At 36.3% G+C, this 17,524-nt stretch overlaps 1 protein-coding gene across 1 annotated transcript in view; it reads left to right on the top strand.

The window, feature by feature from the left end:
- Window positions 1-14,214, top strand: part of Acat1 (Acetyl-CoA acetyltransferase 1) — a 116,340-nt gene extending 102,126 nt beyond the window's left edge. Inside the window, exons 6-7 of the mRNA XM_089089360.1 lie at window positions 11,913-12,029; window positions 13,926-14,214. Coding sequence (XP_088945486.1) covers window positions 11,913-12,029; window positions 13,926-14,199 — 391 coding nt within the window. The 3' untranslated portion in view covers window positions 14,200-14,214. The remainder of the gene's footprint in view (window positions 1-11,912; window positions 12,030-13,925) is intronic.
- The last annotated feature ends 3,310 nt before the right edge of the window (window positions 14,215-17,524 follow it).

Genomic DNA, 17,524 nt, shown 5'->3' with positions numbered 1-17,524 from the left:
AAAATCCTTTTTTTCGATTTTTTTATTTCGGTACGTTCGGAGACTCGATTCTGGTATAAATCAACTCGCTGAAACGGAAAAAGATATCACTTTTATTGTAACACTTCTCTAACTTATATTAAACTACAAAAAATTAGATTTTAATAACTCCATTGCCAAAATAAAGGAAGTAGCTTTTCTTCCGAAGTTTTTCAGAAAGATCAGATCAATGGACGCCTGAAATACTTCGACCAGCCTGCGTAAAGCAATACAGGAAAATCTCGAACTTAAAGGAGCAGAGAAGTACCTCACTCTTTTTTGCTTCGCTAGTGGTCGGGAACCTGGTTATCTGATGAGAATCAAACTTGAGAAAACTAGACTTTAGAAAAAGAGAGACTAAGCATAGACGCATAGAAACTTGAATATTCTAGTCTATACGGCTCATTAAAGACTAGGTACAGTTAGGTTTCGAAAACACATGCTGCACAGCGCACACAGCAGGATCGCCATCAATCTTCAAAAGTACCTGACTGTTATATCAGCTAGTTTGGCAGACACATTATTATGAGTAAGTGGACTTGATAGGCTTGATATATTGCCTCATCCGTAGGAAGCTAAGCCATAGCTTAGGTCAATCAATATTGAAACAGAAGTTATTATTCGAGGAAGGAGGGGATTGAACCTCCTTCTCAATTATTTTGAGATCAGAGCCATCTGTTGGTGCCTTGAAAAACGTCCACGGTGCAGATCAGTGGCGGATGAAGAGAGATATTGATGACATGGAGGCGGTCCTAGACTTTTTGCGAACCCTGATTACGTTCAGAGAACACGGAGGGCTCCTTCACATCGTTACCGGTATAACTGCATCAGCTGATTTAGATGCAGACACCGCGAAAGAAGTTGGAGCCCGAATTCTAGACGAAATGACTGGGAAGGCAGCTGATTCATTTTCGTTCCGGAAGAAAGACAAGGCTGTTACAATGGCATCCAAATCAGCTGTTAACATTGATGGTGAACCGGTTCATGTAGATCAAGGGCTTCTGTTCCAGCGCTTAGCTACGGCGGCGAACAGGGAAGAATTCGATCTTCGAGACCTTTTGTCGTATGAGCTTTGTACGTATCCCCCATCCTTTTTTGGATCCTATGAAGTTCTGCGTCCTGCCGACAAACCATCTCTGTCAAACGCAATTCGAAAGGCGTCAGGGGACCATTCGGATGAGTGCTTAGACTCGTGCCACTTTGTCGTTGATGGAGGCTGGCTGCTCCAGAAATTGACTTGGCAGCCTAACTCTACATTTGACTTCATTTGCGAAAGTTACGTCAAGTATGTCACCACTAGATTTGGAAAAGCTTCGGTAGTTTCTTATGTATATGACAATGGTCCTTCGACGAAAGGTATGGCTCACCTCAAACGTTCCAGGGGTAAACAGTGCCCAGTGGTAGAATTCACTAGTGAAACAAAGTTAACAAGAAAGAAAGAAGAGTTCTTGCAAAACTGCACAAACAAGCAGCGGATAATTCTAGCGATAGGAGAAAAATTGTCCTCAGCAGGTTGTTTGGTACAACATGCCTCTGCTGACGCAGATGTCCTGATTGCAACCACAGCCATTCATAATGCAAGAACTCAGTTGACGTGTCTCATCGGCAACGACACTGACCTTATCCGTCTCCTCTATCATGTCACTGCCACCCACTAAGGCCTGTATTTCAGATCCAAGGTGAAAGCTTCAAACGAACATAAGCTATGGAATATTTGCTCCATCAAAAAAAAAACTAAGGGACATGTGTGGTGCAATTCTATTTCTGCACGCGTTCCTAGGCTGTGACACCACTTCGAGATTACAAGGAATTGGTAAATCAGTCGGACTGTCATCGTACTGGTCCGATCCGTCTTTCCGTGAGGCCGCTAAGGTCTTTATGGACTCGAAGGCTACGAAAGACGAGCTCATTGTAGCTGGTGAACAAGTTCTTTTAAGAATTTATAAAGCAAAGCCCGGAGAAACTCTCGTGTCCTTGAGACATCGTCTGTTCTTGGCCAAGCTCGCTTCCTCTTCCGCATTTGTCTGCCCTGATCGGATGCCTCCCACACCCTCAGCTGCGAAGTTCCATTCTTTTCGCGTGTGTTTGCAGGTAATGGAATGGAAAAGCGAGGGTGCTGCGATTAAACCGGAAAACTGGAGATGGCGACTCTCTGCTGATAATTACATCCCAGTAATGACGGAGAAGAATCCAGCTCCCCAAAGTCTTCTTCAAATTATCCACTGCAAATGCAAATCAGGTTGCGATACGGCCAGATGCACTTGCCGTAAGAAGGACATGCCCTGCACACTTGCTTGCGGAGAGTGCATGGGAACAAGCTGTAATAACTTTGAACCAACATCTCTAGAAGAAGAAGAATTTTTGTTTTTTGCAATAACGGTGTTTGTGCTCTTTTGTAGTGCTCACTAATGAAATTATGATTCTCAATATTATGTGATCTAAAAATATTGATTATCAAAACTGTGATTTATATATAGACGTGTTAATGTTTTTGTTTTCCAACTGTAAAAGAAGCCGACAATAAGAATGATTTTTCAAGTTTCTATTCGTCTATGCCTATAGTTCCCCTTTTTCTGCAGTCTGGTCTTCACACGGTTGATTCTCATCGGATAACCAGGGTTTCAACGATTAGCGAAGCAACAAAGAGTGGGGTACTTCTCTGCCCCTTTAAATTGCCGTTCGAGATTTTCCTGTGTTGCTGTTTGAAGTATTTCAGGCTTCCATTGATCTGATCTTTCTAACACTTCGGAAGAAAAGCTATTTCTTTTATTTTTGCGATGGATTTATTAAAATCTTATTTATAGTTTAATATAAGTTACAGACGTGTTACAATAAAAGTAACATCATTTTCAGTTTCAGCGAGTTGATTTATAACAGAATTGAGTCTCCAAACGTACCGAAATAACAAAAATCGAAAAAAGGATTTTTCACCACTTTCACCCCCCTTTAAGCAGCCCCAGAAGGGTAATTTTAGCGGATTTTGAATATGTTGTTCTGCGATTTTTTCTGAACATTTTAGTGTAAACAAAGCTTCCCAAATGTCAAAAATGAAAAAAAGACTATTTTTTCGCCCCCTTCCATCCCCTTTAAGCAGCGCCAGAGGGTTTTCCCGGCGGGCGATTTTATCAGATTTTGGATATGTTGTTCTGTGATTTTTTCTGAACATTTTAGTGTAAACAAAGCTTCCCAAATGACAAAAATGAAATAACCTATTTTTTCGCCCCCTTCCACCCCCTTTAAGCAGCCCAGAGGGTTTTCCCGGTAGGTGATTTTAGTGGATTTTGGATATGTTGTTCAGCAATTTTTTTGGAACATTCTAGCGTAAAAAAAGCTTCCTAAATGGTAAAAATGTAAATACCTAATTTTTCGCCCCCTTCCACCCCTTTTAAGCAGCGACAGAAGGTTTTCCCGGCGGGCGATTTTAGCGGATTTTGGATATATTGTTCAGCGATTTTTTCTGAACATTTTGGTGTAAAAAAACCTTTTGTTGCAATTTTGTCCGGGTCGACCCACTTTTCTCCGTACTTTTACTGGACTATATTGGGCAATTTCGATCGCAAATTATTAAACTTCGTTTTAGTCCTTCTACCTCACGAGATTGGTATGTTCAACGCTCGTGGTTCGTACAGTATGGTAAAAAAACAACACATTTTGTGCATAACTATTGGACAATTTCGATCGCAAATTATTAAACTTCGTTTGAGACCACACTGCCTTTCCATGAAGATAAAAATAGGGATAAAATCCTTTTTAATAGACAGTGTATAATAAATTTTACAAAAAATACCAGATATTTTGGTCACATATACAGTGACCGTCATCAGTAGTAAAACTGATGACAGTAGTAGTGACGGTCACTGTATATGTGACCGAAATATCTGGCAGTTTTTGTGAAATTTATTATACACTGTCTATTAAAAAGGATTTTATCCCTATTTTGAACTTTTATTTTATCGTCCCTCTACCTCACGCGATTGGTACGTTCAACACTCGTGGTTGTATAAATTAATTTAAAAAAACTTTTTCCCCTAGTAAGTTTTTCAAAAAAAAGTAAAGAACTCCATTAAACCAAAAATGTACAAAAATTGAATCAAATTATTTACCAAGCATAAAACTACCACAAATCAGTATCAATGAATAACTATAACCTGAAACAGACAGAAATAAAAAAAAGGCAAACTCAAAACAAGCAGAAATTAACATGAGTAGGGTTCTAAACCCCATGCGTTCTAAAAGCTAGAATATAGTTTGTATTTTACTGAAAAAAAATTCAAATTAATTTAGTGAAAAAAATGTGTATGGTCTGTTTAATGAACAAAATAGAGTCAAATATTCTACCATGCATACAGCTACCACAAATCAGTATCAACAAAAAAATGAAACCCAAAACAAACAGAAATTAAAATATGTCAAACTCGAAACGAGCAGAAATTAATCTGAGTAGGGTTCTAAACCCTATGCTTTCTAAAAACTAGAATATAATTTTGTACTTTATTCAAAATTTTTTTAATGTTTTCACTTTTATAACCTTAAGAAATCAAAATTTAATAAAGATTTTATCAGTATCAATAAATAAACATAACCCGAAACAAATCCGAAAATTAATTTAAAATATTAGGAAGATCTAAATGGGCTGTGCCTACATAGACAATAATAAGAAATAAAATTAGGAATCAATATATCACGAGACTAATTAACTTGTGAGACAAGGGAGGCTGCGCCCCACTTAAAATTGGCAAATTAAAACGCATCAATTTTTCGCGAAGACTGGTAGTTACTTTGGTAAAAGAATTTTCATTTAGACTGAAGAAGTATTTTGACGTTAATTAAACCTTGAAATAATGGCGGAAAAACGGAAGATTCACATAAGGTCAGAAAAGGGACAAGAGCTGAAAGAATTGGATATGAATTCGAAAAAAACTGCCGCGGTAAACCAAAAATCGCACTCAGACCCACAATTGTATGCGACTCCCGCTGGAAGTACCCTAAGAAAAACACTATCAGATGAACCATATTTCACTCAGGGGTGAAATAGACAATTCTGACAAGTGTGAAGGGGGAAACTTTAAAACAAAATCATTAATAAGGCGACTTCCCGTACGAACCGTCGAAGGAGAAAAGCATTTACGGCAGATTCAGAAAGAATTATTCCCAGATAAAGAAACCCAGATAAAAGAAACAAATATGGGAGTAGAAAGAATACAATCGGGAAGGAGGAAACCCGGTAATATGGAAGAACATGAAATAGAAACAGTGGCGATAATACATGAAGAAAAATCGTTATATGAAAATACGAGTAAAACAAAACCAACTCACCCTTCAGATGCAGTGCAAAATGTAGGGGAGTTGCGGGTAAGAGAAAATAGAATTATAAGACGAACAGACTCAGAAACCGAATTAAAAGGATATAACGACATAGAGAATCAGAGTAGGCCGAATAGCAGGAGTAGTAGAAGCTGAATTTTCAGTAGGGACTCACAAAAAATACTCAGGTAGATATAACACAACAACTATAAAATTTCATGAAGGAAGAAAGAATAGCCAGAGAGAAAAAGGAAGAGGCTGATAGAATAGCTAGAGAAAGAAGGAAGAGGATGTTAGAATAGCCAGAGAAAGAAAGGAAGAGGCTGATAGCAAAGCCAGAGAACGCAAGGAAGAGGCAGATAGATAGGAAAAAAAACACATAATGGAAATGATTGCCGGGAGAAATTCCCAAGAGCCTCAGAAATTGTCTACAGTAGAGGTAATGCAGGCAATAAACCTTCAACCATTGAAAGAAAATGAAGATTTACATTTATAAATATACCATTTTGAAAAAATGGCGAAGTTAAGCGGATAACCAAGAGCAAAATGAGTAACAGCAATACAGTCCCTGCTTATCCATAAAGGGCAAACTGCTTTTAAAATGTTTGTAATACACTGCTCAAAAGACTTTCAAGGATTGAAGCAACGCATTCATGATAAATTTGAACCCTTCCCCCGAACACTTTCAACGGAGGTTAAGGAGCGACATAAAACGAGACATAGAAAGTTGTATAGAATCCAGATACAAACTAAAAGATATGTGTTTAAAATGGCTTGAGTTAGAAAATAATAGAATGTTAGAAGACCCGGAAGAGATTAAGAAAAAAATTTACGGAAGTGATAGATAAAACATTAATAGAAAAATTTTTAGAAAATACCCACAGAGAATTGAAAATATATTTGAAAGAAAAGAACCCAAAAACAAGCGAAGAAATGGCAGAAATTGCAAATAGATGGATCGAAATAAGAGAGGAAGTTGAGGAGACAGAGATATTTTAATATAGAGAGTATAACAAAAATAGGCACTATGACACAGCGCAAGGAGAATTAACTTGCTATAATTGTGGTGCTACGGGGCAGTTTGCAAGAAACTGCCCCAGGAAATATGACCAAAAACCACATAAAACGACAGCCTGGGCCATCACCCATAAAAAGGGACAAAATTACGCATTTGCAGAGTCGCATAAAATATACTGGATATTGAACGGGGAATTAGTTGAAATGGCAATTGATTCTTGCAGTGATCAAACTTATGTACAAACTGACCTAATTAATAGAACGGAGATAGACCATAAAAATAAGATTACAACATTATGTTATTAAGGAGACAAGCACTTATGCCCGTCTGCTTGGGTAAGAATATAAGTTGCAAAGAACGACGGTACAATCGAGAGAAAAACTATAAAAGTAGGCTTAGTACCTACGCTAGCAGTGGATATTTTAGTAGGAGGAGACTTCGGGGATATCGGAAATCTCCTATTGTTAAAAGCGACTTCTTTAACAGTGGGAAAATTCCAAAACTACACTAAGGCGGAAAAATATACAACTTCGTTGGCTACGGGGGGAGATGGACCGGCCCATAAAACAAATTGGGAGGCTGAGCCCCCCTGTCGGAAAAACGAAATGCTTGATACTCGTTTTCGAAATGTTTATAATCCACAAAAATGGGATGCGGAAGTAAAAAGCCCACATAATATTGATAATAAAACCCCTGAGAATGATTTTTCGGGAAAATATCCAGAAAATGGAAAACTTGAGAACACTTTTAACGAGTCTGAGAGGCCGAAAAATGTTTGCCAAAATGAAGCACTGATTGTACCAGAAAAAAAGGAGACGAAATTTATTGTAAGTGCTTTTCCTCGTAAAGTTCGAGAAATTTTAGTACAATGTGAAAAAGCAAATGTCGGAGTTCAGTTCCCATTTGATGACGAAATATTTGTTTCTGCTGTAAAGGTAGAGAAGACTAAAAGCGAGAAAAAGATGCAAAACAGAACTACAATAAAGAAATGCAGTCAAAGATAGTGGACGCTGGAGTCCAATTCAGATTTAATGATGATTTAACATGCGCGATTGGAAGATTTTAGAAAAGTAGAGATGAAAAGAGAAGTGCAAAAAGGAGAAAAAATTTGGGGATTCAGTCTGCAGTGGCGAGAAATAAAAAGTTGGATGGGCTGTGCCTAGCTAACTTAAATAAAATGGATAATAGGGTGAAAAATAAAAAGTTGGATGGGCTGTGTCTAGCTAACATAAATGGTGGGGGAGGGACAAAGAGGTCCAAGATGATTAAAAAATAGAGTTGAACGACCTACAACGGGTTGGGGAAAAGTTGGGAGATATTGAACGTCGGGTTGTATTGGAAAAACTTGGGAAGGAATATGAGATTAGTACTACCAACTCAAAAGAGATTTCGATCCTTTATGAGGGGGAGGAATCCCTTGGGAAAGATCCCCGGCGGGAAGTCGTGAAAGATAGCCCTTTCCCTCAATGCACAACTGGAGGACAAGTTGTGATCCCTTTACCGAGATTTTGCCTCTCTGATCTGGAGTCCTTGGGGGATACTCGCTCCCAATCGCTTCATACTTCACCCAAACATTTGTCCAGTAACCCTATTCATAGTTGATATTCTTCATGGGAATCGACAATTATTTCCGGCAAACTGTATTCAGTGGGAGATGTATCCAAATTTCATCTTCAATTAGCACCAACACATAATTTTCATTTGATTATCCCAGGGGAGGGAACCCAGAGTGAACTGATTAGTGATTCGCTCAAACTTTTAGCTGATTTACCTGTACCCTTATCGTTTTTACAGGCCTTTGCATTTTTGGCCTTAGATTATTTGAAATTATGCCAAGGGGCAAGTTACATTTTAATTGAGATGTGGGGTTGTTTCCACAGATGGAAATTAAGAGGCTAGTGCAGCTAATTTTTATTATGGCTGGCATCATCGAATGTGCCAAAAACCGATTCTCTGCTCCTCTCAAATGTAAATTCTTGAGAGCAAGAAAAGTAGTATTTTTGATTGTGCTAAGCACGATCATTTTCTGCGAATCTTGGGGACTTCAATTTTCAAAACAAAATGTGGATGCCATACGATAGAGACCAGGTTGGTTCTACAGTAGAGACGTGTGGATGACGACAGATCCTAAGCCAAGTGATTGAAGTACAGCACTGGTGGAAGAGAGAAGACAAAGGGATTTTGTAAAGTTGAACTTAAGTGTTATATTTGTAAGGGTGGACCACCGTGGCGCATGGGTCATTTATCTTACGGGGGGAGGTGTTTGGGTTCCATCCATTGTTTCTTTTCTTTTCAGATAAATGACCTATTTTCTTTTCTGTAATTAAATTTTCCTTTAAGATGATTTTAATCATAAGTTGAACTCTCGTTGCCAAGCTAGATTCTTTCGCAATAAGTAAGATTTGAACCTAAATTCTATTTCGGTCTTCCGAGTCTGGGCCATTGTAAGACAACATTACGCAAAAGTAGAATGGAATTGGATGTTGATTTAGAGGATTGGCCAGGGCCAAGCGAAGGTCCATCCCTCTGCAAACTTTGTCGTACAGAACCAATATTATTTAGTCAGTCTACATTGAGACCCCGTTTGGGGGAGTCTGTTCTTTTAAGAGTTGCTATGTGTTTTGTCAATTGAATTTTTGGAAGATTACATTTAAGCTATTTTCTACAGCTGTGTAGACTATTTTTTCCAGCAACCCAGACAGGGTAGGAAAAGAGTTGCGCTCAATACCGTCATTATTGTACCAACGGGGGGTTTGTTTACCTTCCAAGGAGATAGCTAGAGATATTTTAGTGGTGACACGGGTTGCGTGCACCCTTGGCCTTACAGTTGGGCCGTCTGACCGTTAAATCACGTTATCATACCCTGGAGTAGGGTATATTGTAAATTGGGTACTAACATACCCAATATTTACAGAACCGTTGTGGTAAGCACGGGCATCCCATTATAATATTTGGTTCCATCAAGGGCTTTCCCCTCCAGTAAGTGATGTAGCACCATTTTTGCACCAATAAGTGGTAACACCCGTACCTTACCACACAAATAGAATTATAGTACAAATATTTCCTTTTTACCTATTACAACATTGAAAATAAAAATTACAGTGAAATAAAATCTTGAACTGATGACTTTTCAGAAATTATTATATATCAAATATTCAGTTTTATTTTAATAGTTCCTTCCAAGACTGTTCAAGACATATAGTTTTCAGTAAAGCGCTAATGACGCAGCAAGCCTTAGACTTTTACAGCTAGGGAAGAGATGTGAATCAATGCGTTCGCGACAATAGGCAAAGGTTGGGCACAACCAAGACGTGGCGGGCAACCAAACTGATATGGCGGAACGTGAACTTTGCGCATTTCAAACGTCGCTCTTAATTGCTGGGCCACTTCCTCGTCGTGAGAGATTAAACTAGCCTGGCCAAATAAAAATTTTATGGCACGATTGGTCATAAATATTCTCAACAAGGGTTGAATAAAAAATGCTCGTCTTTTTGAGGACATTATCAATTGTCATACGATGCTGAGATATTCTGTCCGTAGGGTGTTGTTCCGTCCTTCTGACTTACCATAAACCGTTGGAGCAAGGAATTATGTAGACACTGGAATTATTGAACTTAGGGATGGGGCTTTACCTTGATAAATTTGTGATCTAATAGTTCTATCAGGTTTAAAATAAGTAGAAAATTATTTTCTCTCAGATTTCTGGCCAAAATCGGAATTTCGACAATAAAATGTACATAAAAAAAAGTCACTGTTTTGTTTTAATGCTGATTCCAAGTAACCACATATTCTTGATTAAAAATTCACCTATCAAAATATTTTAGTTAGTGGAATTTATTTATCAAAATATTTTAGTCCATAAAAATGTGTTCTATCTTAGAAAAAGGAGGCAAGCACCAAAAATGAGTAAAGGTGAACATTAACCGTGAAATTCAGCATGTCCGAGAAGCCTTAAGTGGAGGTTTCTCTTCTCAACAAATATTAATTTCTTACTTTTACCATGAATTTTCGCCACGGGTTTATGTTTACCTTTAATTCACTTTCTTCTAAAGGTGTAATCGTAGCAAATCAAGGAGCGTAGAATATCATGATAAGGCTTATTTGAATAGAAATTTAAAGTTCTAATGGTTTTTTAACAAAAAAAGGTATTTTGCCGTAAGATACTGAGGTAGCCAATATACTTTGACATTTTGACAGTCTATTTAAATTTCTAGTTTCAAAGGCTTTACTGCAATATAGTGGCTTGGTTGTCCCTAAACATATATACAGTCTAAACAAAATGAATCATTTCCATCGACTGCCAATCCAGTAATCTCAAAGCCTTTATAGGATTGCCAGATTGTATTGTTACACACCAGCTTTGAGGTGTATGTCACTAGATCTTACATATCTACGGGGCAGGGAAGGGGGTGGTGGTCTTAGCCTCAAAATTTACAATTTCTGAATGACCATGAATCGAGAGAGGTAACATATGTCTATAAAGAAAAGGGGAGATTTGCTGGAAGGCAGTGGCTTTCTCAAAAGGGGAGATGGACTCTCTGAGATATGTGATCGATGTTTGTTGGTTTTAAGCGTCCATGTTTATACAATTAGCTTCAACAAGCTTAGAGACCTTTCAATAGAATTTTCTGAACGGAATGCATCTAGCTGGTAAGAGGGACTTGGAAGAGACATAGGACCAAGGGCATCGAATATGGTCTTTCAACCATACAAATTGAAAATCCGTATATTACTGATTTCCCTGGGAGCAACATCTCTGCTTTTCTGTCAAAATAGATTAATTGCACAATTTTGGCCCTCATCCCCTGGGGTTGCCACTATTGTTTCACCCCCGGATATGAATGTTTTAGATTGGTCATCCACTGTGTTTAATAATTCAATTTTATTACAATGCCGTCTGGGGCTGTATGGGCCCATAAAGCAATGGACAGATGTCAGGCATCCCTCGGATTAGTTTTGACCTCTAAAATGGTACTAAAACTCAGAGCTTGATATTAAATGAGCCCATCCCAAGCTTCCTTCGACCATTGATCACACATAATAATAATTATAATTTGATTATGCCCTCTATATATACATCAATGTACACAGAGAAGTATAGGAGATAATAAAAAAAAATCTGGAAACTACAAAATAGCACTTCTGACGAAAATGACGGCAATAAATAGCTCATAATATTCATCATAGCTCACGAATAGATATTAATTTAGTATCAAGACATTCTGCCTTGATACCAAATTGTCCGTTCTTTTCAGTGAAAATAGAAAACAGAAATCTATTTTGAATGAAAATACCGAAAAGGGACTTTTAAAAATTTAACAGTGGGGCCAAAAAATATTGAAGAATACCAACTCTTTTCAGTTCTCCTGTTCCATCATTAAAATTGCTCTTTTGAACTTTTTTTTGTTGTCGTTTCCCTGTTATACTTTCGGTTTTCCATTTTGCTATTTAAAATATTAATTAAAAAGATGCGTCAAAAGGTTTTTCATTGTGATTGTTAGTTCTATGGTAATCACCTTTTAAATATTTTACGATTTTAATGGTTATGTTTAAGCGAACAATTTTGTTTTAGGATGTCCGGGGCTAGAATTGTCTCCCATCTAGTACATTCATTGAAGTTTGGAGAGATTGGTGTCGCTAGCATATGCAATGGTGGAGGTGGAGCTTCCACAATAGCAATCGAAAAACTGTAAGTAGTTATGTTTAAGGTAAATAGTATTGCTAGAGGGGGGCCCTGAGGGATAATATCGTGTCTTAAAATTCCTGGAGCAGAATCTAAAACATTTTGTCTTTGCAATTAGTGTTTTAAAATTAATCGCAACTCTAGAAAGATTTAGAAGAAAAACCACTACGATTATTTTCCCCCTCTTTTCCGTGTTCTTTGCTTGGAAATTCGAATCAGTTCACACAATAAATTATAAATTAGTTTCAAGTTATATACCACAAAAAAATTGCAACAAAATTGGTGAAAATTTCCAAGGAATGGAGAAATGTTCTGTGAGTTGCCGTGATGATAAAAAGTCAGAGGACTCTAAATATATTATCAGGCATAAATATATTCACTAAAATTAAAATGGCTTGATTTTAAAGAGATATGGGTAAAGCAGGGGCAAAAACATTGGTGTCTGGATCTTAGGTTGAAGTTATTTCTTGTCTTTTTTTTTCACTTGGGCGGTCCCAGCCAGCTCTCCCTAGTCGCACCTATGATACACCGTCAATAGTCTATTCGGTCGATTAGGATTGAATTTATTCCAAGCCATGCAAAGCTAAGCAGTTTTTCATTTGAAAACGTTTATTGTGACCTCAAAATTTCTTGTTTACATTTTATGTGAATTGGGAAACCCATTCACATGCCAGTGTATATATATATATATATATATATATATATATATATATATATATATATATATATATATATATATATATATATATATATATATATATATATATATATATATATATATATATATATATATATATATATATATATATATATATATATATATATATATATATATATATATATATATATATATATATATATATATATATATACTTGTACTTAAATTGTTTTTATGAAAAGCTTAATATATTTCTTAAAATATAAATTAAAGCAACCACACCGATGGAAACAAAGCAACAGAGTCGAATTATGTTGTTTTGGTATTTTTTTTTCAACCAAATATCATGCATGTTAAACACTATATTCCTACACTAGAAACCATAACTATATTAACCCTACTACACTAAACATTCAACTAAATGAGTTCGTTCACTCATGAAGTAATACGAAAAATGCAGATATTTTTGAAAAAGTGTACGTTTTTAGTGAAGCAAAAGTAAAAATTTGGTGTTTTAAAAAAATTTGGGGGGGGGGGCTGAGAGGGTAACCTATCTCCTCATAGTAAGGTTAATATATATTTGCATTAAGTTTTTCTTTACTTTCATATATTTTTATATATATATATTTTCATATATTTTTTTTTTATTTAATTCAAAATAAAGAGAGAGACACAAAAAGAAGAACATCCTTCTTCATCTAAAATGACGAATTAGGAGTTAAATCATTATGAAAGCAAAACTTACATCAGACGAAATCACCTCAGAAGAAATGTAGCACTTCTCATTCTTAAGCTTTTAACAAAAGACCCAAGTCCATTGTCTGAAGACGGCTTAGAAATTTGAAGACCATTGCACCATCAATATGAATTCGAAGAAGTTCAGGAACTGCTGCTTCTGCTATATTGCTAATACGACACTTTAGCTGGCTAGTAATTGTAAATATTGTATTTACCTTATACATAATTATTAAAGCAACTCCACATAAATAAGCACATTCATTCTCAAAGTAATGCGAAAAGAAATCCATGTTTATAAATAGGTTCTATCAAAGGGAAAGTTCATGACAGAACTTCCGTCATGCTAATTTCGTTTTGTTGTCTTCACTTTCGAATGGGGAAGCTCTTCTGTTGTTGTTTTCCAGCTTCAGCTGTTGTTTTCCAGTATAATGAATTAGGAGCAAAATATAAATGAATTAGGAGCAAAATAACAGCAAAATTTAGCACTTTCTTTCTATCTTTTTCAGAAGAAATGCAGCGTTTCCAAGGCTTAAACTTTTCACAAAAGACCAATGTTTTTTATGTGAAGAAGCTTTAGAAATTTTAAGACCATATCAGCATCGGTTTGAACTGGAGAAGATTGACATAACGTTACCAGAAAACGAAAAGTGGTTTGGACTCTATCGTTACGAAATTCCCGTTTTTCACTTAAATGGAAAGTTTCTTATGAAAAACCGTGTCAACCTGGAAGTTTTCCTGGAAAAACTTGCCGAAGCAGAGGAGAAAACAAATAGATGCTAATTGTTTACTTCTGATTTTCTTCCTTTTTATGATTCTAATAAACGGCTCAAAAGTGAAATCGACATAAGGCTGCTTAGAGATTTTTTAAACGGAAAAAACTAGAAGAGATCCGATTTTATTTTAAAAGTTCAAACATTTTGTGAATATTATAGTAGTTCAATGCCTAATTCTTTAATGATATTGACAACTATAAAAAAAAAAAAAATATAGCAATTATAGTTTGAAGCTTCTCTCAAACTTTGCCTGTCAGCTATATGAATGAGGCTTTTGCAAAGAACCACAATCTTGATAGTAGACTGGTTAAATTTCCATGTGTATAAGCCAATAATGACTATTTGAACATTTACGAAAGACCAGTGTGATAGTTGACTGGTTTAAAGAAAATTGGAGAAGGCTCTGTTCAGTTAATGTGATGTATGGTAAGATACAAGTGTGGTAAGTAATTGTTCCTTTCAGTTTTTAGGTATACGTAGTTGTAGTAGTAGGTATTATGATAGAAATGGTGGTGGATACAAACAGCTTTTGTTTGAAATCCAAAGTAAAATGCAACCAAAAAAAAAAACAAAAAACCTGAGATGAAATACGCATTACAAAATATAAAACGATAATTGTGTATCAAATTTATTGTTTTCACAAGCACCTTACGCAAGAATAAGGAAGTTGGATCATTGAGTATTCGAATTCCAATCCAAAGAGTACGGGTAATTTACAAGGGTGTGAACTGATGTTATTTTCGAAAAAAAAAAAATTCAGTGCCATCCAGCGTTTGGCGACACTTTAGCATTTTTTTTTTCATTAATTTAAAAAACTTTTTCCACAAAATAAGTTTAACTTTTTCCACAAAATAAGGCAGCTCATACCCTTAGTCATTTCTACCGTCTCCTTTTGCCAAATTAATCAACGACAGGATCCTTATATACAATTGTAGATATAAATGTTTTTTCTTTTATAAATTTAATAAATCAAATAATATTAACATTTTCATTACTATCAGTATATGTATATTAAACTGACAATACACATTCATTCGTATTTTTTCAGTAAAGTGCAAATTTTGATCTGACCTTGGGAAGGCATAGGGGTTTTGCACACAACTTATGTTAATTTCTGCTCGTTTTGAGTTTGACTCGGTTAATTATTGTAATTTCTATTCATTTTCGGTTACATTTATTTATCGATGCTGATTTGTGGTAGTTTCACGCTTGGTAGGTTATTTGATTTTATTTTTGCTCATTTTTTGTTTAATGGAGTTCTTTACTTTTCTTTGAAAAACTTATTTTGTGGAAAAAGTTTTTTAAATTAATTTCTGTTCGTTTTATATTGACATAGTCTTTTCAGAGAAAAAGAAAATAATACTTTAAATCTGTTCGTTTTTTTAAGACTTTATAGTTTGGCCTGCTATTTTTATGCCGGAGAAAATTTTTCAGCAATTTTTAACAACATACACCCTTTTAAAAATCTGGACACAAATAGTACTGTTTAATGTTGTTTCATACCTCCTCTAGTTGACTGGAAATGGAAAATTTGATACCATTCGCAAAAAATCTGTTTACTTTCTTTGATAGCTTGGATACAGTTACGCTATTTTGAATTGGTTAAATTTTAAGAGCAAAAATGGGAGGGTTGGCGTGGGAGGGTTGACGCTTTCTATAAACACCTTATATGCCCCCCAGGGCATAAATTGCAACTCTTACCCTAAGGTCTGTTAGGGTGGTTGTCATCCTCTAAGACCAAATTTCCAGACCTTTCAACTACGTTAAAGGACATGGCTATCTCAAAAGTTTGATAGGATGTGTTTTGAGAAGTGGCGGGCACCAAAGGGGTGTTAGTTGCCTCCCAATCACTTTGGACTATTAAAAAGGGCACAAGCCACTCCAATTTCAAATTGAATGAGCGCTTTTCGAAGTTCCTACGAAAAATTCTTCGATATGAAGTGCCCTGCTCTAAAGGAAAAAATTAATAAATAATACTTTGTGCCAACATCGTTTTTATATGCCCCCAGGGCATAACTTAAAACCCTTGCCCTGGGGGTTGTGGGGGAGTGTCCTCCTCTTTACTTAGTCCCTGTTTCTTGCCTTTTTCTAGAGTGTCCCCGTTCTTTGCTTAGGCAGCGCGATCGCGATCTATATAAACCTTGTATGTCCCCAGGGCATAACTTACAACCTTTGCACTGAGGGCTCTGAGGGTGTTATCATCGTAAAAAACCTAATTTCCAGAACGTTCAACTACGTTAAACAAAATGAATATCTCAAAATTTTGACTGGATGTGTTTTGGAAAATGGTGGGCGTGAGAGGGGCGTTAGTCGCTGTCCAATCAATTTCAACTATTAAAAAAGGTACTAGCCCTTTCAATTTTCAAGTGAATGAGCTCTTTTGAAGTTTCTACGACAAAGCTTTCAATAAAAACTTTATATGCCCCAGGGCATAACTTACAGTCCTTGCCCTGAGGGCTGTGGGGGGAGGGGTTGTCATCCTCAAAGACCTAATTTCCAAAACTTTCAACTACGTTGAATAAAATGGCTATCTAAAAAATTTGATTTGATATGTTTGGGGAAAATATGGGTGTGAGAGGGGGTTAGGTGTCCTCAAATCACTTTCGACTATTAACAAGGGTACTATCCCTTTGAATTTCAAATCGAATGAGCCTTTTTTCAAGTTTTTACGACAAAGATTTAAAAAAAAAAACTTATATGCCCACAGGGCATAACTTATAATCCCTGCCCTGAGGGTTGTGGGGGAGTGTCCTCCTAAAAAATATATTTTATATCTGGAAATCAACTCCGCTTAACAAAATGGCTATCACAAAATTTTGATTGGATCTTTTTGAGGTATTGATGGGCGTGGGGGGTGGCTAGTTGCCCTCCTATCACTTTCAACTATTAAAAAGGGAACTAGCCCTTTGAATTTCCAATCGAATGAGCCTTTTTTGAAGTTTTAACGACAACACCTTTTATAAAAGCCTTATATGCCCCTAGGGCATAACTTAAAACCCTTGCCCTGAGGGTTTTGGGGGAGTGTCCTCCTCAAAAACATATTTTCTTTAAGGAAATCAACTACACTGAACAAATTGGCTATCTCAAAATTTTGATTGGATGTGATTGGGGGAATGATGGGCGTGGGGGGAGGTAATTGTCCTCCAATCACTTTTGACTATTAAAAAGGGTACTAGCCCTTCAAATTTCCAATCGAATGAGCCTGTTTTGAAGTTTCAACGACAACGCCTTCTATAAAAGCCTTATATGCCCCCAGGGCATAACGTAAAACCCTTGCCCTGAGGGTTGTGGGGGAGTGTCCTCCTCAAAACATATTTTTATCTGGAAATCAA

The sequence above is a fragment of the Artemia sp. Qi Xiang Cuo genome, chromosome 5, assembly GCF_049724085.1.
Source record: "Artemia sp. Qi Xiang Cuo chromosome 5, ASM4972408v1, whole genome shotgun sequence".
NCBI classification, from domain to species: domain Eukaryota; kingdom Metazoa; phylum Arthropoda; class Branchiopoda; order Anostraca; family Artemiidae; genus Artemia; species Artemia sp. Qi Xiang Cuo.
This window is presented reverse-complemented; position numbering and strand designations above follow the sequence as displayed.